At 42.4% G+C, this 25862-nt stretch overlaps 2 protein-coding genes across 3 annotated transcripts in view; one reads left to right on the plus strand and one right to left on the minus strand.

Annotated features, from left to right (window-relative positions):
* Positions 1–20503, plus strand: part of LOC6537342 (dopamine receptor 1) — a 37615-nt gene extending 17112 nt beyond the window's left edge. For both annotated transcript variants that reach the window (XM_039376839.1, XM_002097863.3), the window contains exons 5-6: positions 4978–5223; positions 6991–20503. In XM_039376839.1, the coding sequence (XP_039232773.1) occupies positions 4978–5223; positions 6991–7531 (787 nt within the window). In that variant the 3' untranslated portion in view covers positions 7532–20503. The remainder of the gene's footprint in view (positions 1–4977; positions 5224–6990) is intronic.
* Positions 20504–22880: 2377 nt separating this feature from the next.
* LOC6537343 lies at positions 22881–23949 on the minus strand. The gene is made up of 2 exons (XM_002097864.4): positions 23290–23949; positions 22881–23231 (listed from the first exon to the last, which is right to left on the minus strand). The coding sequence occupies exons 1-2, from the start codon at positions 23814–23816 to the stop codon at positions 23057–23059; spliced, it is 702 nt and encodes a 233-aa protein (XP_002097900.1). The 5' UTR covers positions 23817–23949; the 3' UTR covers positions 22881–23056.
* Between the last annotated feature and the right edge of the window lie 1913 nt (positions 23950–25862).

Below are 25862 nucleotides of genomic sequence, written 5' to 3' on the forward strand. Positions count from 1 at the left end.
ATCCCTATTGGGGAAAAGGGATTGCTGGGCAGGGCAGAAAGGACCAGTGGGGGCAACCATCGCAAATCGAGACAGTTGCCAGCCCTAACCCACAGCGCCATGTCATGAAAGAACCATAATAAATCCTTTGATGCTATTTTCAGCCAAAAGCCAAAAGTAGAAAAATATTTTTTCCACACCCTGCCCCCTTCTCCTCTTGCTGTTGCTGTTGCTGTTGGTATTGGTGTGCTGCTTGCCACCTGGGGTAAGCTTATTCGCTTATGGAAAACGACACGACATTTGTGTGGGTGGGTGGGGGTGTGCGGAGCGGGGAGTGGGGCAGCAGCTGGGCCCACCTGCTGAATTTTCCACCCAGCTTTCCCCATTTATCTGTGCATCTTTTGTGTAGCCGAGTTCACGTAACGAGTTGGCGAGCATATAACGCTTCATTGATGTGGCAAGTTGATGTCGAGGCGACCTGAAAATTCAGATTGCAAATTTTGTATGCCACGGCAAAAGGATTTAAATGAGCACGGCACGGGGTAGCAAAGTGGGATGGATTTTTGTGGGGTTAGTCTAGCAAATGACAGTTTTCATGGTACATTTTTCCTCATTTCGAATTCCGTTTGTCCTCTGGGGGCGGGGGGAAATGCAGATAGATAGATGGAATTGAAAGTGAAATTAAGCACGGCGAGCAGATAGATTTCTCACTGGAGGAGAAAACTTCATGCTCGACATCGGATGGTTGATGAAGGGTGAACAACACAGAACGCTCGATTGATCTTGACGTATTGGGATTTGCTTGCATTGCAAAATCAAGCAGCTGCAAAAAGTCAAGCAAAACTGTATACAAATAATTGAATAAAGCATTAAAGTGCCTTATAAGATCATGATTTTAGGAATAGCTTACCTGTAAATCTAAAGGTTATCAATTGAACATTGCTATCCTTCGTTTTTCTCAAGTGCTTAAAGGAATTTCTCATGCCATTTACACAAGCCAACTGATAAATGTATCCTGTTCTCAAAATCGCGCCCTTCAATCGCCGACTTACGCCGCCTAATGTTGTCCGATATTAATTTAAGCCCTTGGGTTAATGACATTTGCATAGCCCCTCAGACTTTGTGCCCTCTGGCCAGGCCATTGCCAGGAAATTGAGTTTAGCCACCTGGACTCGTTTCGATTCGCACCTGGGGCAAATGGGCGGGCTCTGCAGTTTCCACCGCCCACTTAAACTGTTCAGGGGCCCGAGACATTTTGCACTTCAAATGTCAAGACGTCGCTCATACCCAACAGTCTCTTTGTGAACCCGAGTCCGAGTCAGAATCTCAAGGTGCCGAGCAGAGGGCAGGGAAAATTGCATGGAAAACTCAGCGCAGCGCGCAGTTGCTAGCTTTTGTGTCTTGTGAGAAATGGTAACTGGGTTCCTTGGGATGTGCCTAGCATATATATGTATATATATCTATGGCTATGCCGATCCAACTCAAACTCCAGTTCTCCCGCTTTATGTAAATCTGATTTATTTGCATGTCAAAGTGGAGGCAGCAGCGCATTTTTTTTGCGCACCCCTCAACAAGGGGCAAAGTTCACGCGAAGGCGTCTCATTAGGAGTCGAGAGCCACCACCCACTGGAAAGCAGCCAGCTCCATCATCCAACACCCAAGAAAGGACCATTCATCTAGGAGCTGTCGCTCGAAGAGACAGGAGACAGAAGAAATCGCTGATTCAGCGTGTTTTCTTAGCGTTTTAGAATAATTGCAGGCGTTTAATTTAATTGCGCGCGCCTGGATTTTCCGAGCCGGGAAATTGGCAAAGACAATTTGGATAAAAAGCGCGTGCAAATTTAATTAGTAGCGAACAGACAAAGTGAAGATGAGGCGGCGCAACCCAAATATAACGCAAATGAGAAATTTTCTTATTTTATGTGACAAGTTGATGCCTCGGTGCTGCCGTTTTTGCCTTTTTTGGTATTCGGTTCGGCTTTTTGTTGGCACTGCCGTTGACTTTGGCGCCTGTCATCATCGTAACTGTCAGTCGCATATGTGAAATTCATTTTAAACTGCAATAAAAACGGAAAGAACAATGAAACTTTGCCGCAGGCAAGGAGGAGCTTTTGCGGTGGTTTTCGGTTTGGTAGTAGGAGGAGGAGTTTTGAAGGGTATAAGGGGTTTTTTTTTTGGTTGCCCAACACCCGAAGGCACAATACTTAAACGCACACTGAAAAACCTGTTCCAGCAACAATGACGCACCTGGGAACTTTTTGTAATTGTATTTTTTCTCTTGTCCTGGTTGTGGTTGAGGAAATGTAATAGCGAACTATGGGGCTGGAACCAACAAGAAGAATTGAGAAATCATTGGGGACTCCTAGGGCGCTTTTATTGTAGGAGATTGAAAATTGATGGGGGGTTGATAAATCAGTGATGCACAACAAGGCGAGTTACGTTTTATGCTGTATTTACTGGTTTTCGAATTTATGTTAACCCACTGGCAAGAGGTTTTTAACAGACATTGTTGTGCTACGACATTTTCCTTCAAAATGGTACAATTAAAGTGGCAGAAAATTATTAATAATTATAAGATTTTGGCTTTGATTTCATAAAAAAGCTTAGGTAACTTAGTTTATCTATATAAGCCTTATCCTTAAATCCCCACTTACCTTTTGAACGTCTTGCAATAAGTATACTTTCGGTTTTAGCCTTAGTTACCAAAAAGCATGGCCACTTTCTTAACCTTTTGACCCACAGTGCACTGAGCACGTGCAAGCCATGACAGTTACAAAAACGCTCATAAAGAGCCATCAAATTTCCCATGCCAAAACAAAAGCGGCCAAGCTGACAGGACGAGAAGAGAAAAGAGAAGGGGGACTGGAACTATGCAAATGACGGCAGAAAACGCGGAGGTTGGAGAGGATCCTTTGCGGAAGGATCGTCGTGCGTGCCTTGCGGTAATTCCTTGAGTGCATGTGGGACAAACACAAAAGCCACCGCATGCCACGCAGCCAGTCAAGCCGGCAGCTTCGATGCTAGCGTTAAATGCAAATGTCCTTCGGCTGGAGCAGCCTGCTCCTGGCACCCACCCACATCCTCATCCACATCCACATCCACAGCCACATCCACGCCCACTGCCATACCCACACATACAAATATTCAGCCTGGAACACTCTCACACACGATTTCAATTAGCCTGGCCCATCGATGGCTGATTGGCTGCTCCACTTACCAACACAAGGCCAGAGCAAATCGTGTGTCACCTAATGGCTGCAGGCTTATGTGCATATATCAAAGCGTGTACCTCAGCCACTCAAAGACACTGAATTAGACCAGGTGAAAGGAAGAACGGGGGGCTCGGGGAATGTGGGTATGCTGGGTAGCTATGCTGCAATAGGTCCAACAATCTATAAATAAATATACTTCAAGTTGAAGTCCACTTTTGTTTTGTAATTCCTAGGTCAGTTGTTCCAAAAAAAGGTATTAGTAGCAGTACCAATTAATCCTTACATTTGTTATTTATCTTAGCTAGCTAAATAATAGTTGTACCTATAATTCGCACCGCGACTGTTCTCAGGTGAGTGGATCTGCGGTGCGGGAACTCAAGCTGCGGGCTTTCGTCACATGGAAATCAATTTTCGTGCCGAAAACGAAATTGAATTTGTATGTGAATACAATTACATAAACTTCCGTTTCCGCTCCGTCATCATCCTTGAGCATGAGTGTGTGTCTCTGTGTGTGAGTGTGTGTGTGTGTGTGTAAGTGCGTCCTTGTATTGAAATCGAATTATTCTGTTTGATTTCCTGCACAAGCCAAAACGATGCGGCATATGGCAACAGAAGCGGGGATCCTTGCCTTGTGAATTTTTGGCCGGGGTATTGGGTTTTTGGGTTTCGGGTTGTGGGTTTTGGGTTTTGGTTTTTGCGTTCACTGCAGACTGCTCATTTCCTGCTGTAAAGGCAAAATCGATGTGCTTGAAACCATGAAAGCCGTCGAGGATGATTTGCATATGCCATTCGCCGCAATGCGTGTGCGGCTTGTCTTTGGGTTTTCTGCCGATTTGTCACCCCGACCAAGGCGAGTAATTAATGACATGCCGACTGACCTGCGGACTGAGCACCTGATCCGGTATCCTTGATCCCTGAATCCCAGTTCAGGACCTGGGTATCCCTTTTTCCGGTGGGCCGGACCAACACTTGTCGCGCACACCCGAAAATGATGTTGCCTAATGGCTGCTGTCTGCTGGGCACTGAGGGATTGCCAGGGACATGCAAAGCCACAATCAGGACATCGCTACGTGGTCCATGTTCGTGTTGTCCGCGCCCCTGATTCCGCATGTGCAACGTGTTGCTCCAGCTTATGTACACTTAACCAATTTGCGAGAAGATGTATGGCCGAAGTTTGAAATCATGAAATGGGATCACTTTGTACTCCTAGCTCAAAACAAATGTTTAATTAGCACCAACATTAAAGGTATAAATAACATCAAAAATATTATATATTAAAGTTATGTGTTTTCTATACAATTTATTAAACGAAAATGATAAATTTGTAGTATTAAATGAAACCTTATATAAGTAATGTTTATAAGCTACTGTTTTCTTTTAAATACATATTTTTAATTAGGAAAACAGCGGTTTTGTTACACAAACACTAATTCCGTAATAGAGTTACTGTTGCACAGCGGCTTTCCATCTGTAAACAGTATTTTTGAAATGGGGCTTAGTAGAGAAACTTTTCGATTAATTAAGCACGAGCTTTAAAACGCCGAACTTTAAGCAAAACTTTTCCCGAGTGTGTCTGGTGGCGGTGTATGTTTACCCTTTGCCGCTGTTACCGCAAGGGCAAAAGGACAAAAAGGGATACGCCAGGAGCAGTTTGGGAACATATCAGCGAGCAGGAAGTTGGTATGGAGATGAGGCTGGAAGGGGCGGTGAGGAACAGCAGGCATGGCGCGTGTATTTCCGCTTCCTTTGCCGCAAATTGATGCAACCCTTTGCTCCTCTCTTGCAGATACGGCCGCTGGGTGACACGACGCGTGGCTGTCATCACCATCGCCGCCATTTGGCTGCTCGCCGCGTTTGTCTCCTTTGTGCCCATCTCGCTGGGCATCCATCGGCCCGACCAGCCGCTGATTTTCGAGGACAATGGCAAAAAGTATCCAACATGCGCCCTGGACCTCACGCCCACCTACGCCGTCGTGTCCAGCTGTATCAGTTTCTACTTCCCCTGCGTGGTCATGATTGGCATCTACTGTCGGTAAGTCAAAAAGTCAAAAAGCCACTATATCGCCATATCGCCGTATCGCTCTGAAATGGCCGGTTCCGCTGGCCAGATTGCGGAAAAAGTTGTGCGTGCATAAAACATGAAATGCATAAAGTAAGATATTGCCAGACGCCTTCAGCTGCAATTATGTAGATACAAATAGGCCAGGGTTTTGTGCGAAGCAACACAGAAACTTCCGCAGGCACACAAAAGTTTTGCCAAAATCGCTCTCCAAGTGAAAACAAAGCGGGAACTCAAATATTTTTATGAGCTGAAAATAAAAGTTGGGGAAATGAATGCATGCCATCCTATTCCAAGCCAAGTTTGTATACTCTTTTGAAAGGACACATGAAAATACAATATCCTTTTCTACTTATAAACGACATCTATGAACAACTTAAGAATTTAAAACGAAGCCAGCTTTAGGTGTTCTGAGATCACTTCGTTCAGGTCTAAAAATAATATTAGTTCATATTATTATTTTTTGGTAGTATAGTTCTTATATAAATGTAGACAACTATTTGTTTTAGAACTTGATATTGCGTACGTTGAATACCCTTTGCGAGGGAAAATAAAAGCGGCCAGCAAAGCAGAAAGGAAATCGTGGCAGAAGCAGTAAAAAGTAAATAATAAAATGTTGCAAAAACTGACGAAGTTTTGCTGCTATCGCACTGCTGAATATATCAGAAAAATGCCGCAAGGACCTGCGCCCCTGATGGCCTCCAGGCACGACAGAGAACTGGGGAGGCGGAAACTGAAACAGAAACTGAAACTGATTGTGGGCAAGGGGTTTTGGGTTGAACAAATAAGCGCACGCATTAGTGTCCGTCTAAGTAATCCCCAGGAGCTGGCAAAAGACTGGGGCGTGTGCGAAAGGACTAAGCAAGGACACACTCACACCACTCACCACCACAGCAACGCTATAGCGATAGCTGCTCATCAACGTTTCGGCCAGCGGCACGTTGCCATTTTAGCTTAACGAGATTTGCAGCCATTGGCCGCATCCCAAATCCCTCTATCCCTCCAACTCACAATTCCTCTATCATCAAATGGATCCCCTGTTGGTTGGCATTGGAATTTTCTATCAAATTTCGGTTAAATTGCAGAATAAATATACTTTTATCGTCATAATTTGTGCCTGACATGGCCTGCTCTCGTCCAGTTATCCTTTTTATGCGACCAACGAGTAAACACTCACAGCAACAGACAGACACATATGCTTGTTTATTTGTGTATGCGACATACTCGTATACTCGTATGTAGTGGAGCCAGTGGAGTGGGCGCGAAAGAGCTTAGAGAGCGACTCAAGTGGAAGATTGGATATGATAGTCAGACCTTGCGTATACGCAATGTGTTTCCTTTGGTTATTGATGTGTGCAGAGCCATTGTTGTCGGCATCCATTTAATTGACATGCCAAGCGACCCAAGTGAATAATTATCATATCAATTACCAGCAACTACCAGTAACCAGTAACTACACAGTCCGTAACCAGTGGCAAAATACGCAGAAATCGTGTCGAGGCAACAATCGGGACCAGTTGTTCATTAGGTGATAAATAATTAATAATATCATGCTTTCGCAAGAAACAACAAAAAGCATGGAAGTGTAATGTTATGCTGTGATTATGAGTCTTCTCGATGACAAATGAATAGGCAGCTTCCATTGCTTTTTAGCCAAGTGATTGAAATTAGTTCGACATAAGCTTGAAAATATATAATATTGTATAACTAAAAACTTCCCTTTTACTTATATGCTCCCAGGCTATACTGCTATGCCCAGAAGCACGTGAAGTCCATCAAGGCGGTAACTCGACCAGGTGAGGTGGCCGAGAAGCAGCGGTACAAGAGCATCCGGCGCCCAAAGAACCAGCCCAAGAAGTTCAAGGTGCGCAACCTGCACACCCACAGTTCGCCATATCACGTATCCGACCACAAGGCGGCCGTCACGGTGGGCGTGATCATGGGCGTGTTCCTCATCTGCTGGGTGCCCTTCTTCTGCGTGAACATCACGGCCGCCTTCTGCAAGACCTGCATCGGTGGACAGACCTTCAAGATCCTCACCTGGCTGGGCTACTCGAACTCGGCCTTCAATCCGATCATCTACTCGATCTTCAACAAGGAGTTCCGCGACGCCTTCAAGCGCATCCTGACCATGCGCAATCCGTGGTGCTGTGCCCAGGATGTGGGCAACATTCATCCGCGGAACAGCGATCGCTTCATCACGGACTATGCCGCCAAGAATGTGGTGGTGATGAACTCGGGCCGCTCCAGCGCCGAACTGGAGCAGGTGTCTGCGATTTGACCAAAAGGCTGTCTGAATCTCACCGGCGGCGCAGCCACCTGGCTGCCCTGCGGATGCGGCGGTCTGCGCGTGGACGACGATGACGATGGTGCGCTGACCACGCGGTATGTTCCATGAGATTCGGTCACGGCGGCCACCGCTACCATTGTGGAGACCGTGGAGGCCGCGCAGATGGAGACGGAGCTGCTCTAGGCCGGCAAATGGGTTCCTAAAACCAACTCGATGTCTCACAGTTTAAACCGTAAGCAATCCCAGCCCTCTACCCCACTGATCCAGTGGATATGGAAACCTGTAAGTATTATCAGCGCGTCCCCGAGACTAAGCAATCAACTATGCGTATACTTAATCGCACTAGTATCTAGCCGTAAGTCCCACTAACCAAAAGGAATACAAATCAGAAAAACAAAATCGAAACCCAACCCGAAACGTGATTAGGTCTAAGATCTTCAAACCCGGCGCCTAAGAGAGCTTCTAGTTAAGTTTCTGTTTGGATATTCATGGCGGTTTGCCTCCATGCAAATGCGATTATTATGGAGTGACACATGTCACTTGCCACATTTCTCACTCACTCACTCACTAACCCATCCAAACAAACAAACAAACACACGCACACAACACCAAACCACACAGATGCAGATACATGGGGAAAAAAAATGAAAGAAAACGCTGCATACATCGCGGCGCCCTCATATTCGAATTTCGAACAGCTCTACATTTGATTTATTGATGAGAATTTATGGCCATTGAACGAACAGGGCTGCCAGCTGCACTCGTAAATCATGCAAAATGATTATTGTTGTTATTATTATTACGGGAACAGAGCGAAAGCTGTAAAATTCCCGACCCTTCGCCCCAATGAATGTTATGTTTAGTTCGAGTGCCACGATGATAGCGCGTTTTTACGACCAAACTTTGCAGACTGATTTGAATTTATGCGTTGAAATCTGTTCCACAATGTTAATTAAGCCAACTGTGATTGACACCGGCACACAAACACATAAAGAGACGTTAACCCGAGAAGCCTTTTTGGGTACCGCAACCTGATCCTCCGATTACCGGATGATTTAATGAGTAGCACCTGCGAAAACACAGCTATCAGCCTGCGGAATAATTAAGATGTTGCCCCTGGCCCAATTTCGCTTTCCACTGGCAGCGAAGTATTTTGTCTTCTGGCCCAGAATCGGGAAGACAAATGTAAACAGTTTGCTCTTCACGCCACGATGAGGAATTACGCCAACACAGGGGAAAAATTATCCTATTTATTAGGTTTGGCCAAGTAAATGTATCAATCAATTACCAGAAAAGAAGAAGAATAATAAACGAAGGGATAATTTTGAAGAAATTTTTGGCTTTGGTAAATTATTTTATATTTTATTCGGGACTTGCTGACATATTAATACTATTGTTATTCCTATTAATGTTACTAGATAAAAGAGAACCAGAGAGATTTTAACAAATATAAATGGTTGTGTGATCTAAATACAATTATAGTTAATTAATATATTTTTTGAAAGTGCTTGCAACATCTCCCAGGGTTTCTATCGGTGTAACACTGTTTCTTAGTTACTCTTACCCCTTTGCCACTCGAGTTTCAATTCCGGTTATTTGCGGATGCCGCAACTCTTGCCAGTGCCATTCCCTTCCGCTTTTGTTATTAATACAAAGTACTTATGCCGTCTGCCTCGGTTTCTCCTTTGGATTCAAGGCAATCCGCTTACAACTTTTCCACTCTTTGTTTATTCGATTCCCTTTCGCGCGCCTTCCATTTCGTGTTTATTTTGGCAGTTTATTAAAGCTTTGGTGCTGCTTTCGTCATTTTAATTACAATACTCGGAACAAAAGCGAAGCGGCATTTGTTATCGAAAGCCACGCCCCATTTGGACCGCCCACTGCTTGGAAAAATCGTCATTGCCGCAACTGGCACGCAATCAATTCAACTTCAACTCCATGAACTCCATCAACGATTTCGCACGTGTCGCAGGCTCGCATTTGAGAAAGGGCTTGAAACTCGGGCACTGAGTGCTTTATGGCACACACGAAATGGCCATGCCCGAAAGCCCCTTTCCCCTCCGCCCACACAGCTCACCGAATGGGGGGCCTGACCCACTTCCCACATTCCATTTGGGTTTATTTGGGGCGCAACCATTGACTTTGACTTTGGAATTTGTCGTGGCCTAAAACCCTCCAAAAAAAATGGCATGATAAATGTGCGTGGCGCGGCCAAAAGCCTTAACCCATTACGTTTCAAATTTGCCTATATTCAATATTGATTGAATACATTTTCCATACCGGAGCAGGAATACGAACAGTTTTAAAGGGATTCAGGCATGCACAAATGTGAAAGGGATATTGTACTTGTGCTGAAACAAGCAATCAAAATTTCGAAGTATGGTGTAGTTAATCTTTAAAACACTTATTTTTTGTCAACTCGTGTTTTTCATCCGATTTTAGCATACGCCCATGGGTTAAGATTTAGGCCATAACTCTTTCGATACGGCTTTGCATAATTAAGATAATGCCCGGAAGCTTTTCTCTGCGATGCCTTCTCGTTGTAGAAATTCCCGCTAGAGCCACTTTGTTGCTTCTCTCACTTTATTCAACTTTCCCTAACATTCATTCACTTGCCACTTTCTCCTCTTTCTCTCGTCTTTGATTCGCCGCTGGAAGCAATTTGGTGATTGTGACTACTGCTGCGTTTGAATCCTTTTGTCTCCCTATCATTGAAATCCTGTTTCAAAGGCCATGACTTTTTTAGGGTTTCGCTTTTCGCGAGCTTTAATTGAAACATTTGACATCCTGAAGCTCGGTTTTCCCCCCTATTTCTGCATTCGTTTTTCCAGCCTCTGGCTGTCTGCTTCTAATTGTATTAGCCAGATTCAAGTTAGGAGTCTACGTGACCAGCATGGTGAAGTGGTATTATCTGCGTCGTGATTCTCGGAAAGAGGATCCCTGCCAGCCAAGCTGAACATGTCCTTTCATTAGCATAATCGGTATAAAAAAAACTCACTACACTAGTTGCACAGAAAACCCCATTTGCTTGAAAGTCTCGACTGCTTTTGTTGTACATTTGCTGCTTGAACAAATAGATTTTCCGTAATTGCTTTCGCAATTCAATAAAATGAAGAACATAAAAAACACCACCTACCGAGAAAATACAAATTTCTGTCAATAACAGCCAACCAACAATTACATTTTTAACGCAAACAGCCACAATGAAAAACTTACTGTCTCGATTGAAAAATAACACAATTCAGCATAATGAAAATATGTGGCCACAATCGAATGTTTAAGTAAATCTTTTCTCTCGAAATGGGTAAAATTCTTTGAATTTTAACCAGGTTACCGAATTAAATGGCCACAAATGTCCGTTTACATTGATTTGCTCACTTTTGCACAATTTCCAGACCTCTTCAATTTCTCAAGTCGACTGTCTGCCCTTGGAAAATCATCGCTGGCTGCAATCCTTCAGGCTAATCCCATGTATACATAATGTATGTCATATATATTCAATTGGCAATCCTTTAAGCCCCGCTTTAAAATCTGTTTGTAAATCTGTTCGGGATTCCCCGAATGTTTAACTTGATTCTGAAGCCGAAAAAGTCAAACGATGAATGTCAACATTTCGCATAAATTGCAATCGATTGCCAAAAGGGAACTCGAAATGGTCGCTTGCCATTAGGGAAAAGGCCATTGATGTTGACTGGCTTAGGCGCGCTCACTCGCAGATTGATTGATTGATTGATGGCAGGATGGCTGAATAGCTGGATAGACGGCTAAAACGAATTTTGCCGCTTCGCTGGCATCGTTTCTCATCTCTTCTTTTTTGTGTGTGTGTGTGTGTTTTACATTGCCACGCCCTCTAAGCACTGCCAACTATCAACAGTTGGCCGCCAAAAGTTTTCGCAGCTACCTTGTCCTTCTCGCTCGGCTTAACTTTGGCTATATTTTGGCATTTTTATAACTTTTACGCCTGCCAGTGTTTATTTTGCTTTACGACTTTCCACAAATTCCCGCAGTCTCAACTTGCACACTGTCTTCCTTCTTCCTTCTGTATTTCTTCGCTCTTCCTTCTGCCCTCCCAGCCATTCCAGTCTAAATCTTTTCCTGGCGCGTGTCATTTTGTAGCCTACTTTCTGGCTGAGCTCGCATTCCTACGCCGCATTGTGTATACGCAACGTATGCCCGCGAAAACGTTTTATGGCCGACATAGCCGGGCGTGCTAATTTATACGTTAGAACCGGATGGGCTCTCATTTAATACCACCAGCAGCCCCAGTCACGCCCCAATGGATCATAAAAACGCAATTTTAATCACAATTTTTCTTGGCGCTTACTCCCTGGGATTTTCGTCTAGGCAAATTAGCAAAAACATTTCGATAAATATATGCGTGCATATAAGTTTGGGTGCTATTAGCCCAGCTCAAAATATTGCTCAAAACGTGCTTTAATTTAAATACATTATAATATGTTATAATAAGGTTATAAAATATAAATGTTAAATCTTCGAACTTGCTGTCAAGTCAGCAACTTTCATGATCAATAACATTTCTTTCAAAAAGCCAGTTCACTTCATATGTGGCTGAACTTGACATTTAATGTCTATAGTGCAGCTGACTGCGCTGCGTATACGCAATCTTTGACATTTGGCAACTTAAAGTGCTTTAAGCTGCCACTAAGTCGTTGGCCAGCAACTTTCATTTGATTTTCAGCTTCTTGCCGCAGCCCGTAGAAAGTTTTTCCCCCTTCGATCGTCTTTTTGTCGTTGTGGGTGGAAAAAAAACGGGGGGGCGGTAAACTTTGGGGCACGGAAAAAGTTTGCCCAGCACTGCAACAATAACAAATGCAGGCAAAGTTTAGATAGATTTCCAACCCTTCGCGACTGCACCTGCCTCGCACAGCATGCAATTAAAATTATGTGCCCCAAATGCAAAAGAGTTCGCTGCCACAGCCTCGAAATCATTTCGTAATGCACTAGGATCCAGGCTTAATGCCAGTTGGTAATTTAATCGGAAGGCAAATTTAATTTAAAGCAAAAGTTTCTGAATAAATGAAATGATGGCTGTCGTGGAGTATCGAGTGAATTGGGACCATTTTCCAATCGCCACTTACAATGACAGTTATTTAATACTCTCCGGGACGTGGCTGCCGCTGCTTATCCTTATCCTTATACTTAACCCTTTTCTGCCTGATTCCCGTCGACAAGTATCAAGCGATTTAAGCTGCACTCAATCGATTTTATATCCCGGCCCTCACATGTGATGCATTTTAATTAAGAAGGAAGCCCCAGAGTCCTCCGGAGGCGGCCCGTTACATCCTTCAGCCTACACCTTTTCATCAAGGTCCTCTTTCCTTGACATGCCACGCCCCGAGTTCCTTCGGCCTCTTTCACAGCCTCCTCAGCCTCGCAGCTCCTTCTGCAGCTTGCAATTTTAAACCCAAATTGAATTACTTCTCCATAGCCGGCATCGTTGGCGGTCTGTTGGGTGGGCCGTCTCCTTGATTTTCCCCGGGGAAAACGACTGCCTGACAACCCGCATATTTGATGAGTCTTTAAGAATGTCGCCTTTCAGGCAAAGTCGCCGGCAAAGAACAGGGGACATAGAAAGCGGGAATGTCGAGCCGACGGTGTTAATTGGTCTGGGGAACTCAAGGCATTTCGAGCTAGGTGTTCAAAGTAAATAGTAGTGTTTCCTTGACAAATTCCCAAATATCCTCACTTTTCTTTATTTTCTTGTTAAACATAGAAAGCAATCAAGCAACAAAAAAGGAAAAGTCATTTTAAAAGTTTAAGTCTAAAAGCTGTTTTTGAGCTTTAAAACTACATAAGCTAATAGTTCTTTTTAAAGAAATAAAGAAAATTTGTATAAATCAATTTGTTCATAATTTGCACAGACTTAATCATTTGAATTGATGTTTAAGTTATTTATGATTCTAATTTGTGAAAATTGATAAAATTCCCAGCTGCATTAAACTGAGAAAAGTTCAAGAGACATAACTTTTTAATTCGGTAATTTTATTCCGCAAAGAGCAATTAGCCTAGCATTCGTGATAATTCATTTTATTCAGCCATAGAAATGCAGTCGACCACAAGTGAGAAAATCTAATAAAATGTTCAGAGTGGAAAAATTTAATAAAAATGTGAATACCATTTAATTACACAAAACGAGGTGTTCAAGTGACGCTGAATATAAATTTCACAAATAATTCATTGGGCTTTTGAAACCTTTCGCACAGCACCCAACCCTCGTTTTTTTGGCATTTAATTAATTGACAAATATTTGGACAAAGGCAGCAACTGGCTGGACCAAGGCTGGCCACAAATTGAACAATAACACAACGAGCACTTCAAACGAAATTTATTTGATAAAATATTATTTCTTCTCCCACCTCGGCAGCTTGATTTTCCAATTAAAGCACGGAATCGGAATGGGCCGAAACTAAAAAATCGGTCCAAAATCAAACCAAGTTAAAAGCAAAAGCAAACCAAACCAGACCAGACCATGCCTTACCGAAACGAAACGAAACGAACCCAGGCTCTGTCCATCGGTTAACCGTGTTCTGTGCTCCTGACAGCTGCCGCCCGAGGGGCCAGGATCAGGGAAAGTGTCCTGGCGGAGCTGCGAGGCAACAATGCAGGCGTGAACATAAATTTCAAGCTCCAGTGAGCCACCCAGAGCCCTTCAGTTCAGTTCTGTTCAGTTCTGGATTCCAACCCCTCTTTGGTCAGGGCTAAAAGTGCCAAAGTTTATTATTAAATTATGTTGGCAAATAAAACTGTTGAACGTAAAATCAATTTTGGAACTTCTCTCTGCTCCTGACAATGCCCACTGCGAAGTGTCCTTTGTTTCTGGGCCAAGTCCTCTCTCTCTCTCTCTCGTTATTCTCTTTTGTTGGCATCCTGTGACCGACTGAACCCAACTAATCAAATTAGGCTTAATTCAAAAAAAAAAAAAAATAGAAAAAGAAATCAGCTTGCCCAAAAAACAATTCTTCATCCCGGGGGAACCCTTTTCGATGCTGGTAATCGAATATGCCCCATGCCTTATGCCGCACTCATCAAAATCGCTAACAGCTCGGCTCTTCAACTCGCTGGTCGAGACCGCAAATAGCCATTGGATGGCCGAAAATCGATTGGCGATATATGGCGTGTTATATATAGAGAGACCTCTCCACATGCGAATGGATTTTTCGAGGACCTGAAATAGCGCAAGTTCCGTTTAGCAGATGAAAACTGAAATACTCATATTGAATAGGCAAATTCCCAGGTCAGGGAGGCTAGCAAGGGACAAGGAGACAAGGAGCGAAAGAGATGGGCAATGGAGAGCGAAAGAGAGAGGCTGACAGCTTTCTTTATAGAATTACTTCTGGCGCAATAACTTTTCCAACTGAACGAGCCGTTGATGGAGCACACTCGCTCTCAGCGACCGCTTTTCCACCCGGCTTTTCCTCCCGCTTTTCATTCCCATCCCCATCCCCATCCCCATCCCCATCCTCATTCCATGCCATGCCATTCATTGATTTGCCTTTTGCCATGGCCAACTAGTGCAGGAGATGGACATGCGACGTGGTCCAAAGGGAGAGGAGCAGACTGGGCCATTTCCTCTTGGCTCAATCCCCTTAACACTCCAGCGGCCGAGCGTCCACAAATGAGCCCGGTATAAAAATAGTTTGCGGTTAACTCCATTCAGTGCCTGGTTGGCCAGTCCCTAAGCACATAATATTATTTATTAAACTGTGTGCTCCTGCCAATTTGCCAAAATCTCAATTTTTAATTTCCTTTCCCATTTCCCTTAACCCCCCGGCAGTCGGCAGTCCAGTGTCCGTAAATAATAGTCTGACAATATGGGTTTGTGGGAAAATTAACTTTTAGCCTGGTCAGCTTTATTAAATTGAAGACAACAGCCACTATAAAATCTGTTTGTGAATTTGCGTAAAAGAACAGCCACATTTTCAATACTTTTTTGCTTGTTAGGCTCGATAAATAAAATCCAATCGCAAAAAGCCGTTTAAATACGTTTTATTTTACCTTTAATCCGATATTTGCCAAACAAATTAGTTTACCAATCCTCGGTGCTCTCTTTTAATTAGTTGGCTTTATATATTAGTTCTATGCAAATAAAAAAATGAAAATTTCAGCATTTTCGATTGCATATAAAGCGTTTGCACAAACGATGTAAAATTGTTTGCAAACGGTTTGTTAAATGGTAAACTGTGCATGTTACCTATTCAAACATGTATATATTATTTAACAACATATAAAAGCATTTGCATAAACATTTATGGACATTCAAATATTTGTTCGAAAATATGCAGTCCATCTGTTTAAACGCAATCTACAGAAAGTTGAGCAGTGTTTTCCCAAAAGTGAGCACTCAAAAATATGAATCACTGTAATGAATGTTTTACATAGAAATTCAATATTTCTAATGAATTCCACACTAAATTAATGCCAATAAATTCTTCATTTTCATGGAAACAATTTATTTCAAATGAATTTTGTCTTTTGAAACAGATAGATTTAGTATTTCTAATTATTTTAATGTATTTCGTTATTCCTAGAACTAAAAGAATTTTCCAGTAAACCTAATTCTCGATTTCCGTAGCGACAATTGTAAATTGTAAATTGTGGAAACTGTATTTTAGTATTGGTGCTTTTTCAAAGAGTTCCTCCGTAACTTCTGTGACCACCAAGGTGTTAAGAGTAAGTCACCTGATCTGGACAATAACTCCTTTTGCTGTTGTCCTTGCTGCTTCGCTTGCTGTTCGATGCTGGTGTTTCAGCTGCTCCATTTCCCATTGTTGCTAAGTGGCCATGCGGCTAACCAATCACTCGAGTGTCCTGTTCCCGGAACTCTTTGCTCCTGGTTCCTTGGGGGAAGTGAGTGAGGATAAGACAACGGCCAAACAAATGCCGGCAGGTCCGCATCTGGTTGTTGGTAGTTGGTCTCCTCCTCAATTGGCCCAGATCCTTGCACGATGATGTCGATGCCGGCGGGCCACTCAGCAATGATTAATTACACTTAATTGTAATTTATGCGCCACTCGAGCGGCAGCTCCCATTCTTCTCCATTAGTCGGAGGAGGACTCCGTGTCCGTGGAATCCACTTTATTGAAATCTAGGCCTCTGGGCTTCAGCTCCTATCCCGACTACTGTCCCCGTCTGCTGCTCCTGCTGCTCCTGCTCTCGGAAAATGTCCCTTTTGTTTCGCTAATTGGCCATTAAGCTGCCAAGATTTTTAAAGCGTTTAGCGTTGACTCTTGTTTTCGTTTTCATTAGCCTCGGCTTAGGCGCAAAGTCCGCTTGACTTCTGTTTGGCGGACGAAGGCCTCCTGCTGCTGGTCAGCAGAGTGGCCATCAGTCGACAGCTCCATCCTACAATTCTCCAATAAATCAAGCCGTTTCCTTGACTTTTCTTGTGGCTGTTTGCCACCGAAAGCATCGCTCATTAATCAGGACGACCTCGGTCAATGGGAAATGTTCATTTGATGGCAGCTTGTTGCAGCTCAAATATATAGAAGTACATTTATTTTTCGTGATGATGCGGACCAAACAATTTGTGTTTCTCTAGCCAAGGAAGAAGGTCTCTGGTTTCTGATAAAAAGGTTATTCTGGTGGGCGAACTTGTAATAAACTTCAGGTGGATTTGTTTATGGAAATTCTTAGAAACAATTTCAAAATGCCAAATCTATTCAAATGAATTAAGTAAGGTGCTGCAAACTTTGAATTTCAACTAAATTAAAAAATCTAAAACCTTTATTGTGTAATAAAAAATAATAATAAAAAAATCACTTCAATTGCTGATACATTCGATCAACAAATAAATCAACCTCTAACTTTCATGGAAACAAGAGAATCATAAACTTATTCCCCATCGAGCCAAAACTAAAATGAAACTTTATAAACTCGAACCCACAATGTCCGTCCCTGAATCAATAATCATTATCGAAAAGTTTTCTTTTGCAGCTTTCAGCGAACCGTGTCCTTTTCAATTCTGTAGCCTAATTAGATCAATTCGATGCAACTGTGAAGTGGCCGAAACTGCCAGCGAAGTTCTCTGGAGTTTTCTCGCTTTTCGTGGAAACTCAGCACTCGACTGTAATTTGAGCAGTTTTTCCGGGCATAAAAATTACGGGGCCCTGTGCTTTTTACGAGCTGCGTCAGCGGCGAACTGCTGACATAGATTCTGCACAAATATTTCGCACTACTTTTCATTTTACGATGGCACGCAATGAAAAGTGAAAAGCTGAAAGCCTTTTCTTCCCGCCCTCTTTAGCGTTCGTCTTTTGTTTGCTTAATATTTGCGCCTCCACCCCGTTTTGCTGGCACTTTTTTGTGTTTTTCTCCCGATTCTGTTGTTGCAGCGAAAATAAACGCGGGGCAGTGCAAACAATGCTCCAGAGTGATTGCCGTGAAACATGCTGCGATTTTGCCGCCTGACACGCCCACCAGTTGCCAACCCGCCCATCCATCAGGCCATCCAACCATCCATCCTTCCATGCAACCATCCATCCAACCATTCATCCATCCATCCATCCGTGTGCAGTTGCAGGCATTTTCAACACTTTTGTTTGCATGCTTAAATAAATTCTGGAAAAGTGGTAAAAACTCGCATGAATAAACTCCGAAAATCAAAGAAGAAAACGAATGTATTTGGTATTTAAGCAACCGCAGATGGGCCATCGAAAGTTGTTTCGCAACAGCTTTTGTAAATTTAAATCAAATGTTTCGAGTGCTCACTTCACTGTTCGGCGAGGCACTCGAAAATTGCAATAAGGATAAGTGTGCTGCTGGCCTGCAGTGGCATCAACAAATTATCTAATCGACCTTTTTTGCCACACTTTGAACCCTTCACCTCTGCCCTCAACTTTGTCCTTTTTATCCTGGTCAGCAAAGTGAATTGCAGTCACTTGGTCCTCCGATTCCATTGCAACTGACAGCTGGCTTTGCAGCATTAAGTGCTGAAACTACTGAGTCTTGTGGAATTTGCCACTTCCGTAGAATCCAGCATTGACTGCTAACAACATCTCTATTTTCGCTGAGAATATAACTTTGCCTCTGGCACGACAGAGATAACACTGCCAAATGTCCAAAAATGCCTCGACATGTTCGAATATTAAATCACTGTACTGGAAAAAAGTGCAGCTTGAATGTAAAGGCTACCTAATATCAATGTACGATAATATCAGTTAAAAAACATGAAGCAACTTTTGGGATCGTTTTTGTTCATTTATTTATAAAAATGATTCCGGTTTATATTAATACAAATTCGGTTACCAAAATAATATTTTAAATATTTTGTTTTACACTAATTAACATGTTATTAATCAACGCAGAGTTATCCCATGCTAATAAGGGGTTTTCTTGTTAAACTATGTTATTAATTTTTAGAAACTAACTGATTGGGGAAGAGTTTTCCGAAAAACTGTGTTTATCATCCCAGAGTTAAAGCAATTGGTATTTTTTTTAGTGCCCCAAAGAGTGGCAGTGCTGATGCTGCGTCATAGTTTAATGGCCCCACAATTGGCACCGAAGTTGACACATTCTCTCAACTGAGCTGCACTGAGCCGCCCTGAGCTGCGTCGAGTTGGGTTGGTTTGGTGGGGAAGTTGGCAGGTTGGGAGGTTGGGAGGTTGGGGTAGGTCGGTCGGAAATAACGGGGCATTAGTGGCTATATCCCGTCCCTCAGGGAACGTCGGCCGAGCTGCATTTTCGCATCAAATGTCGGGCGAAACTGCAGTTTTATGACAAGTTGTGCCGTGTGGAAATCGTGGGCGGTTAGGCAAACTACCCGCAGTTGAACCACCCGCGTTCTGTGGTGGCTTCAACCACAGTTTAGCGTCTCTCTCTCGAACATATCAAAAGAGTTCTGAATTATTAATTACTAAATGTTGAGGGCTATTTGCCCCTAACATCAACTACATATCACGCACACGCAGACACACACTAACACACACACACAGCCATGGGAATTCTGTACCTTTACTTTACTCATTTGTACCTTAAGGTGATTGCGTTGTGTAAACTGTACCCTAGAAAAGGAAAAGTTAGTGACTAAGGACGAGTAATCTCGAAATGAAATTATGTAAATAAACAGCAAATATATCTATATTGTACTAGCACGTAAGTGACATGAAGTTTAAGCGAAAACCGAAACGGAAACGGAAACAGAAACTACCAAGTTTTTAGTCGTAAGCCAAATGGCAAAGTCATGTATCGACGTCACACTCTATGTAAGGCTCTTTTGTACCTCTTGCTCTCCCACTTTCGAATTTACTGAGAAACCCTTGAAAGCGCTAAGTGAAACTTAAACGTCTTTGTCTAGCTCTAAGTAAAATAAATTTAATTAAATATAATACAACTGAAATAAAGTACAGGCGCAATACATGGATAGCAAAACGAAGCGATCAATGGATCATTAGCCACAATTCAACAATTATGCTGAAAGCATTTAATAGTCTAAACATGAACATAACAACATAACATAATCCGCATAGAGGCAAATTAACGTGTAAATTATTGAATCTCAAACGGCATACACAAGTCAAGCAAATCCGTAGTGGAAAAATATAGTTCATTGTTGCTGTCTATTACGCCTAGAGAATGGATAAATAAACTATGAAACTATGCATAAACACAATATCAGTACTAGTTAAATGTGTGTGCGTTTGTCATTGCATATATATATGCATATGTAGCCGAGAGTCGCTCTATTAAAGGTTTAGCTGTAATTGTATTTTTGTGTATATCTGTATATGTCTCTGTATATGCTTAGACCCTAATCAATAATCCCACATCACCTCTGACCTTAAGTTCATATCCCACATACCCACTTGCCCACTTCTCCCAGCATAGTTTCCTATTCCCTATTCTGTATAAATTGAAAATCTCTCAACTAAGTTTACTCAAAAAGAAAACTACTAAAGCAAAGTGAGAAATACTTAAATAAATACTGAAGCATATTGATAAGCAGAAGCCTGTGTTTTTTGCCTTTCAGTTAATTGCATTTTCAGTAGGATTCAGCACAGATTGCTTTCGATTGCAAAAAAAGGCTTTTATCATTGACAGACTTCAGAAACGTATTACGTTGAATTTGATTCAATTATTGCAGTGCCAGTGGCTTCGAAAAGGTAAGTGTTAGTTTTTTGTTGAAAATGTTTTTCCCACAAATATATATTGGCATGTCACTGCCGATTGTTTCACTTTTTTGACGCTGTGAGTGTGTGAATGGGTGGATGGGTGGCTTGGAGTGGTGTACTGTGAGAAATTGGCAATGGCCTTGCTGGCTTGGCATGTGCCAGGAATTTCGAGTTCATTAAAAATTGTGCAGGAATTCAATTCAATGCCGGGCATCGCAAACGAGTGTTTGTTTGGTTATTTGTTCGCTGGTCTGAAATGCTCATATGATGCACCAAATGGAAACAACAGAATAGAGCATCTCTGGCTGAAAATCATATCTTCATGGGAAATTAGGTTGGACATTTCGGTGCCGAGGGCTTCTATGACTATTAAATCACAGAACACAACTACTAACTTATACCAAACAAACTTTTTGTGGACATTGAAGAAAACAAACCTGCTTATTCCCTCATTAAAATTGTACAGACACACGAGTCGTATAAGTAATATTTTTGAAGCTCCTCATAATTTCGATCAGCAGATTTTATTTAAGCGACGCTATTTAAATTTACATAACAGATTTCATATGGCTTTCCAATTCCAAAGCACTTCACCCAAAGAAACCCACAAGACCACACACTTGCTCCTCTTTTGAGTGAAGTTTTAATTTCCTCTTTGCGGTTGCCAGCTGAAAGTCCATAGCCAATGCCCAGAAGTACTCTCTTCGAATATCTTCGGATTTCAGATGTTCTTATCGCACAATCTTGGTGTAATATTCAATATTATGTCAGACAGCGGATGTAATTTAACTTGATGCTGTAAAAAAAAGTCTCCCGAACAATGGATATTTGCTGAATAGCGGGGCTAAGCAGCAAAATGAAGTTCAGAGATCGAATAAATATTCAATTATTTACACGACTGGGAGTTTCTTTGGGTTGAAGACTTTTACACAATGGAAAGGGACACAAACACGCGAGGAAGTCAATATTGAAATTTTCCATGAGCATAATGCGGGTTACAGCCATTTACATGAACGTATATATAAATGATATTGAAGCATCTGGCTGAAGCCAAATAAAAAATAGATGAACTCACTTTCCCTTATGCGCACACATGTGTGTGCCACGAATTGCAGGACGAAGAAGGTCCTGACAAACAACTCAAGGCAGCCAGGACATTAAAACAAGAGAGAACGCTATAGTCGAGTTCCCCGACTATCTGATACCCGTTACTCAGTTAGTGGAAGGGAGAAGGAGAGTCTTAAACACAGTTTTTCGCGGTTTGTGGGCGTTAGAGTGGGCGTGGCAAAAAGTTTTTTGGCAAATCGATAGAAATTTACAAGACCAATACAAAAATGAAAAAATTTCAAAACATTTTTCAAAAGTGTGGGCGTAGCAGCTTTGGGCGGTTTGTGGGCGTTAGAGTGGGCGTGGCAAAAAGTTTTTTGGCAAATCGATAGAAATTTACAAGACCAATATAAAAATGAAAAAATATCAAAACATTTTTCAAAAGTGTGGGCGTGGCAGTTTTGGGCGGTTTGTGGGCGTTAGAGTGGGCGTGGCAACATGAATCGACAAACTTGCGCTGCGTCTATGTCTCTGGAGTCTGTATGCTTAATCTCAACTTTGTAGCTTTTGTAGTTCCAGAGATCACAGCGTTCATACGGACGGACAGACAGACGGACAGACGGACAGACGGACAGACGGACAGACGGACAGACGGACAGACGGACATGGTCATATCGACTCGGCTATTGGTCCTGATCAAGAATATATATACTTTATATGGTCGGAAACCCTTCCTTCTGCCTGTTACATACTTTTCAACGAATCTAGTATACCCTTTTACTCTACGAGTAACGGGTATAATGAGCAAAATGTGTAATAAAAATCCAACCTGATCCCGTGCCCAAATATTTGCTTATCTACAAAAGCCAGAAAAACGCCCTAAATTGAAGTCACTTCTAATCAAGCAGATTTTTTGACAGCCAACGAAAAAACGACTTCAGTTTGGCAAGTTTTAAAGTCAATAGGGTGATTTAAAGCTGTTTGGCCAGCAAACAAAGATTGAATGAAGCTAGTTCGGACGTGAATTGAAGCATTGAACACTGTGATTTAGGTAAACTTGAGCTGGGTAAGGTATAAATTAAAGTGTACATATTGCAACGTTTAACTTAATAGCAAGGAGTAGCAGGAGAATTTATTTAATAAATTTATGAGCAAGAGAATTCCGCTTAAGTTATTTAATGAAAGCTTTATTCAAAGTGTGTTCTAAAGTGACATCGATGAATAATTGTGACTTTTTGTATAATTTTGTATATAATTAACTTAAGGGACCTGCTTCTAACATAACTTCCTAAGTGACCAAACTCTATTATCTGGTGATGGATAGTTTTCAACTATCTATTATCTATTTCTGACTAAACCTCGATTGAATACTATAATCCTTCTGTTTTCTCGCCTCGATTTCCAGAGCATCTCGACAGGGATCACAGCAGCTGGTATTGGCCTGCGATTTGCCGACCACAAAAACTATGTCCTTGGGGCTAAGATTCCTGTCCAAATTGGGGCATGTTTCGCCCTCCCTGGAAAAATGCAAGTGGTCTTAATTACTTAGCAGTGTTTAAGGTAATCACAGCTCACCTGGCATAATCGCCACATCTGATGAGCAGCTTGCAAAGAAACTCTAATGCGCCAACTGGTTTTCCCTCCATTTCCAAAGGACATGTGCTGGTGTAGGAGAATGCCTTCATGTCCAGTTTTATTCGGTTGCTTAATCTTTTGGGCAGACTCAGTTTGCCCAAACCAACAACTTGCCCATCGTACACCACCTCAAAGTCTATGCCATTTTCGTCGACTTTCTGGGCAAGATTCGGTGGCTCCGCCTGAAAAGTGTGACTGGCATTCGGCTTGAACTCGCTCACATTGGTCCTGCTAGCTGTGAGCCTGAGGTTGTTGCCCCCAAAGCCGACCTTCACCAGCAGTTTTCTGGCATCAGCCAGGACCACACCCTTCACCTCCAGTCGGGTGATAACAAGATCGAAGGAGAAGACGGGCGTATTTTTAGGAAGAACTGGTTCAGGAGGTTCTATCGGACCAGGTGCTGACCTGGATCCGAAAACGCTTTTCTTTCCTTTCTTTCCCTTGTCCTTTTTTCCTTTCTTACCCATTTTTCACGATGGGCGTGGACCTATGGTACTGCTTTACTCTGGAAATGGGCGAGATCAAGTCAAACTTTTATTCCGGCTACATAATTTTTAGAAGTTATGGAGAAACTCAAATCCACTCCTACTAAGATGCTATAGTTCTTAAACAAGCAAGCTCTCAAAGGTCTCTCCAATTAAGGTAAAGGGTTTCTGTACACAAATTTGAACTGGCCAATAGAGTTTGCTCAATGAATAAACTTCTACTCCACATTTATTCAATGCATTGAGTAAGAACTTCGAATTAAATACGATTTAACACTTTGGACCCCGGAGAACAAGCTGCGTTTCGGGTGCAGCATTCCCAGATTTATTGGCATGAAGTGCACCACACTGCCACTTTCCATTCCTTAGATGCTACTGCTTCTGCCTCTGTGGCTGCTCCTGCTCCGGTGGTGAATGATTCGCCAGCATATTTCAGAAGCGTTTAATGGTGGCGCTCATTTGTCTGCCAGCAGGAACAGTGCTCCAAGCCGCATCAGCAATGCCCCAGCCAAGTGTCAGAGTGGCAGTGTGGCTGTGTGGCAGTGTGGCAGTGTGGCAATGCGAAACTGGGCTAGATGCAGCAGCCGCAACCGCCAACGAGCTGGGTATTAGGTGCCTGGCATTAGGTACTTGTGGCGTATACGTAACGTGCCAAAACCAAGAGTGTTCGCCCGAGCAAAACAAGAGGCAAAAACCAAAAACACTTGCTTCAACCAATTACTTGTGCGAGTATGTGGATGCCAGCAGAGAATCGGAATTAGTTTTGCCAGCTGCTGGTGAGGAATATCTTTTGTTTTATGGTTTATCCAAAAGGATTTATTATACTCTACGTACATATGTATGTATGTATGAACAGTATTTGCCATTTCACCCAGTCAGAAGTTCAGGGCTATGGTCAAGCATACACATCACATTCAGACATTCTAATTGGTGGTTTTTTCTAGCAAAGGCAAAGTGTTTTGCATTTATTTTAAGGCCTGACATTAATTTGGCAAAGCAATTAGAATGCAAGAGAACAAATATGCAAATAAATGTGGCCAAAATGGTACGGCTTTAGTTATTTGAGTCGTCCATCAAAACCGATTCGGCACATAAATTATGCAATCGAAGGAATTCGTGCATTTCGACAGGACTCAACCAATGACAATTGCTGGTAAAATTGTTTTCCAATTGCTTTACTCGACAAAATGGCCAACTAATTAACAAGTCATTAATGCCAGGTTTCGGCCAGAAAAGCCAATTTGGCCACACGAAATTGTTGCCCAGCATTCACTCTTCGATTTTCACACGTTCTGTGGCCGAAAATATTTGTGCAAACTCGGGACAAATTGTGGAGCCATCGAACGAAAAGTTATTAGACATAAACTAAATACTCTTATGAACTCTTGCGGCAGACTTAAATTTGCATTGAGTTGTCTGGTGGGTTTTTAAACATAACCAAAAGGTAATATGTAGTTCAATAAATTCCTAGAAATATGGAAATATATTTTAAATTCTATATATTTCCTGCTTTCATTAAACCATTTCCTACGAAAGCTGCAAGCTTAGAGAGTGTGCGTTTTCCATTGCCAGAAATACAGACAATTATAATAAAAAAAAATACAAATAATTAAAACTCTTAAGAATGACTATTTAAAAATTGTTTTTAAAGTAATCTACAATTTAGGTTTTACAAGTACACCTATAAATATGTTAGTTTAAAATCACATCTCACCTATGGACCTCTTCCTAGAGTAAATTGGAATGTACACGGGTGTTATATAATTTATGCACGAGTGGCTTCCACTTGGCCAGCAGCACCGCGTCCAGGAAGGCCAGAAAATAGCAGCGAATTTAGTCGGACCCGGGGACCCAATTTGTTATTGTTTGGCTATTGGCGTGGACGCCAACCTGACCCACGGATGACCACCACCTCCGCACCCACGAAACCCAGTGAACATTTGGCTGCACCAATTTGTATCCAATTAAATCGGCTTGGTTAGTCAGGCGGTCTGCTCGATAAAACGTTTTCATTTTGCGGCTCAGCAT

This window comes from Drosophila yakuba, chromosome 3R (genome assembly GCF_016746365.2).
Source record: "Drosophila yakuba strain Tai18E2 chromosome 3R, Prin_Dyak_Tai18E2_2.1, whole genome shotgun sequence".
In the NCBI taxonomy this organism is placed as follows: domain Eukaryota; kingdom Metazoa; phylum Arthropoda; class Insecta; order Diptera; family Drosophilidae; genus Drosophila; species Drosophila yakuba.

What these genes read in the sequence shown, in the direction of transcription:
- LOC6537343 (XM_002097864.4), bottom strand. Translation starts at nt 23,816, where the DNA reads ATGGGTAAGAAAGGAAAAAAGGACAAGGGAAAGAAAGGAAAGAAAAGC. An exon ending in AGATGTGGCGATTATGCCAG is followed by an intron (nt 23,232 to 23,289) that starts GTGAGCTGTGAT and finishes GCATTTTTCCAG; the next exon opens with GGAGGGCGAAACATGCCCCA.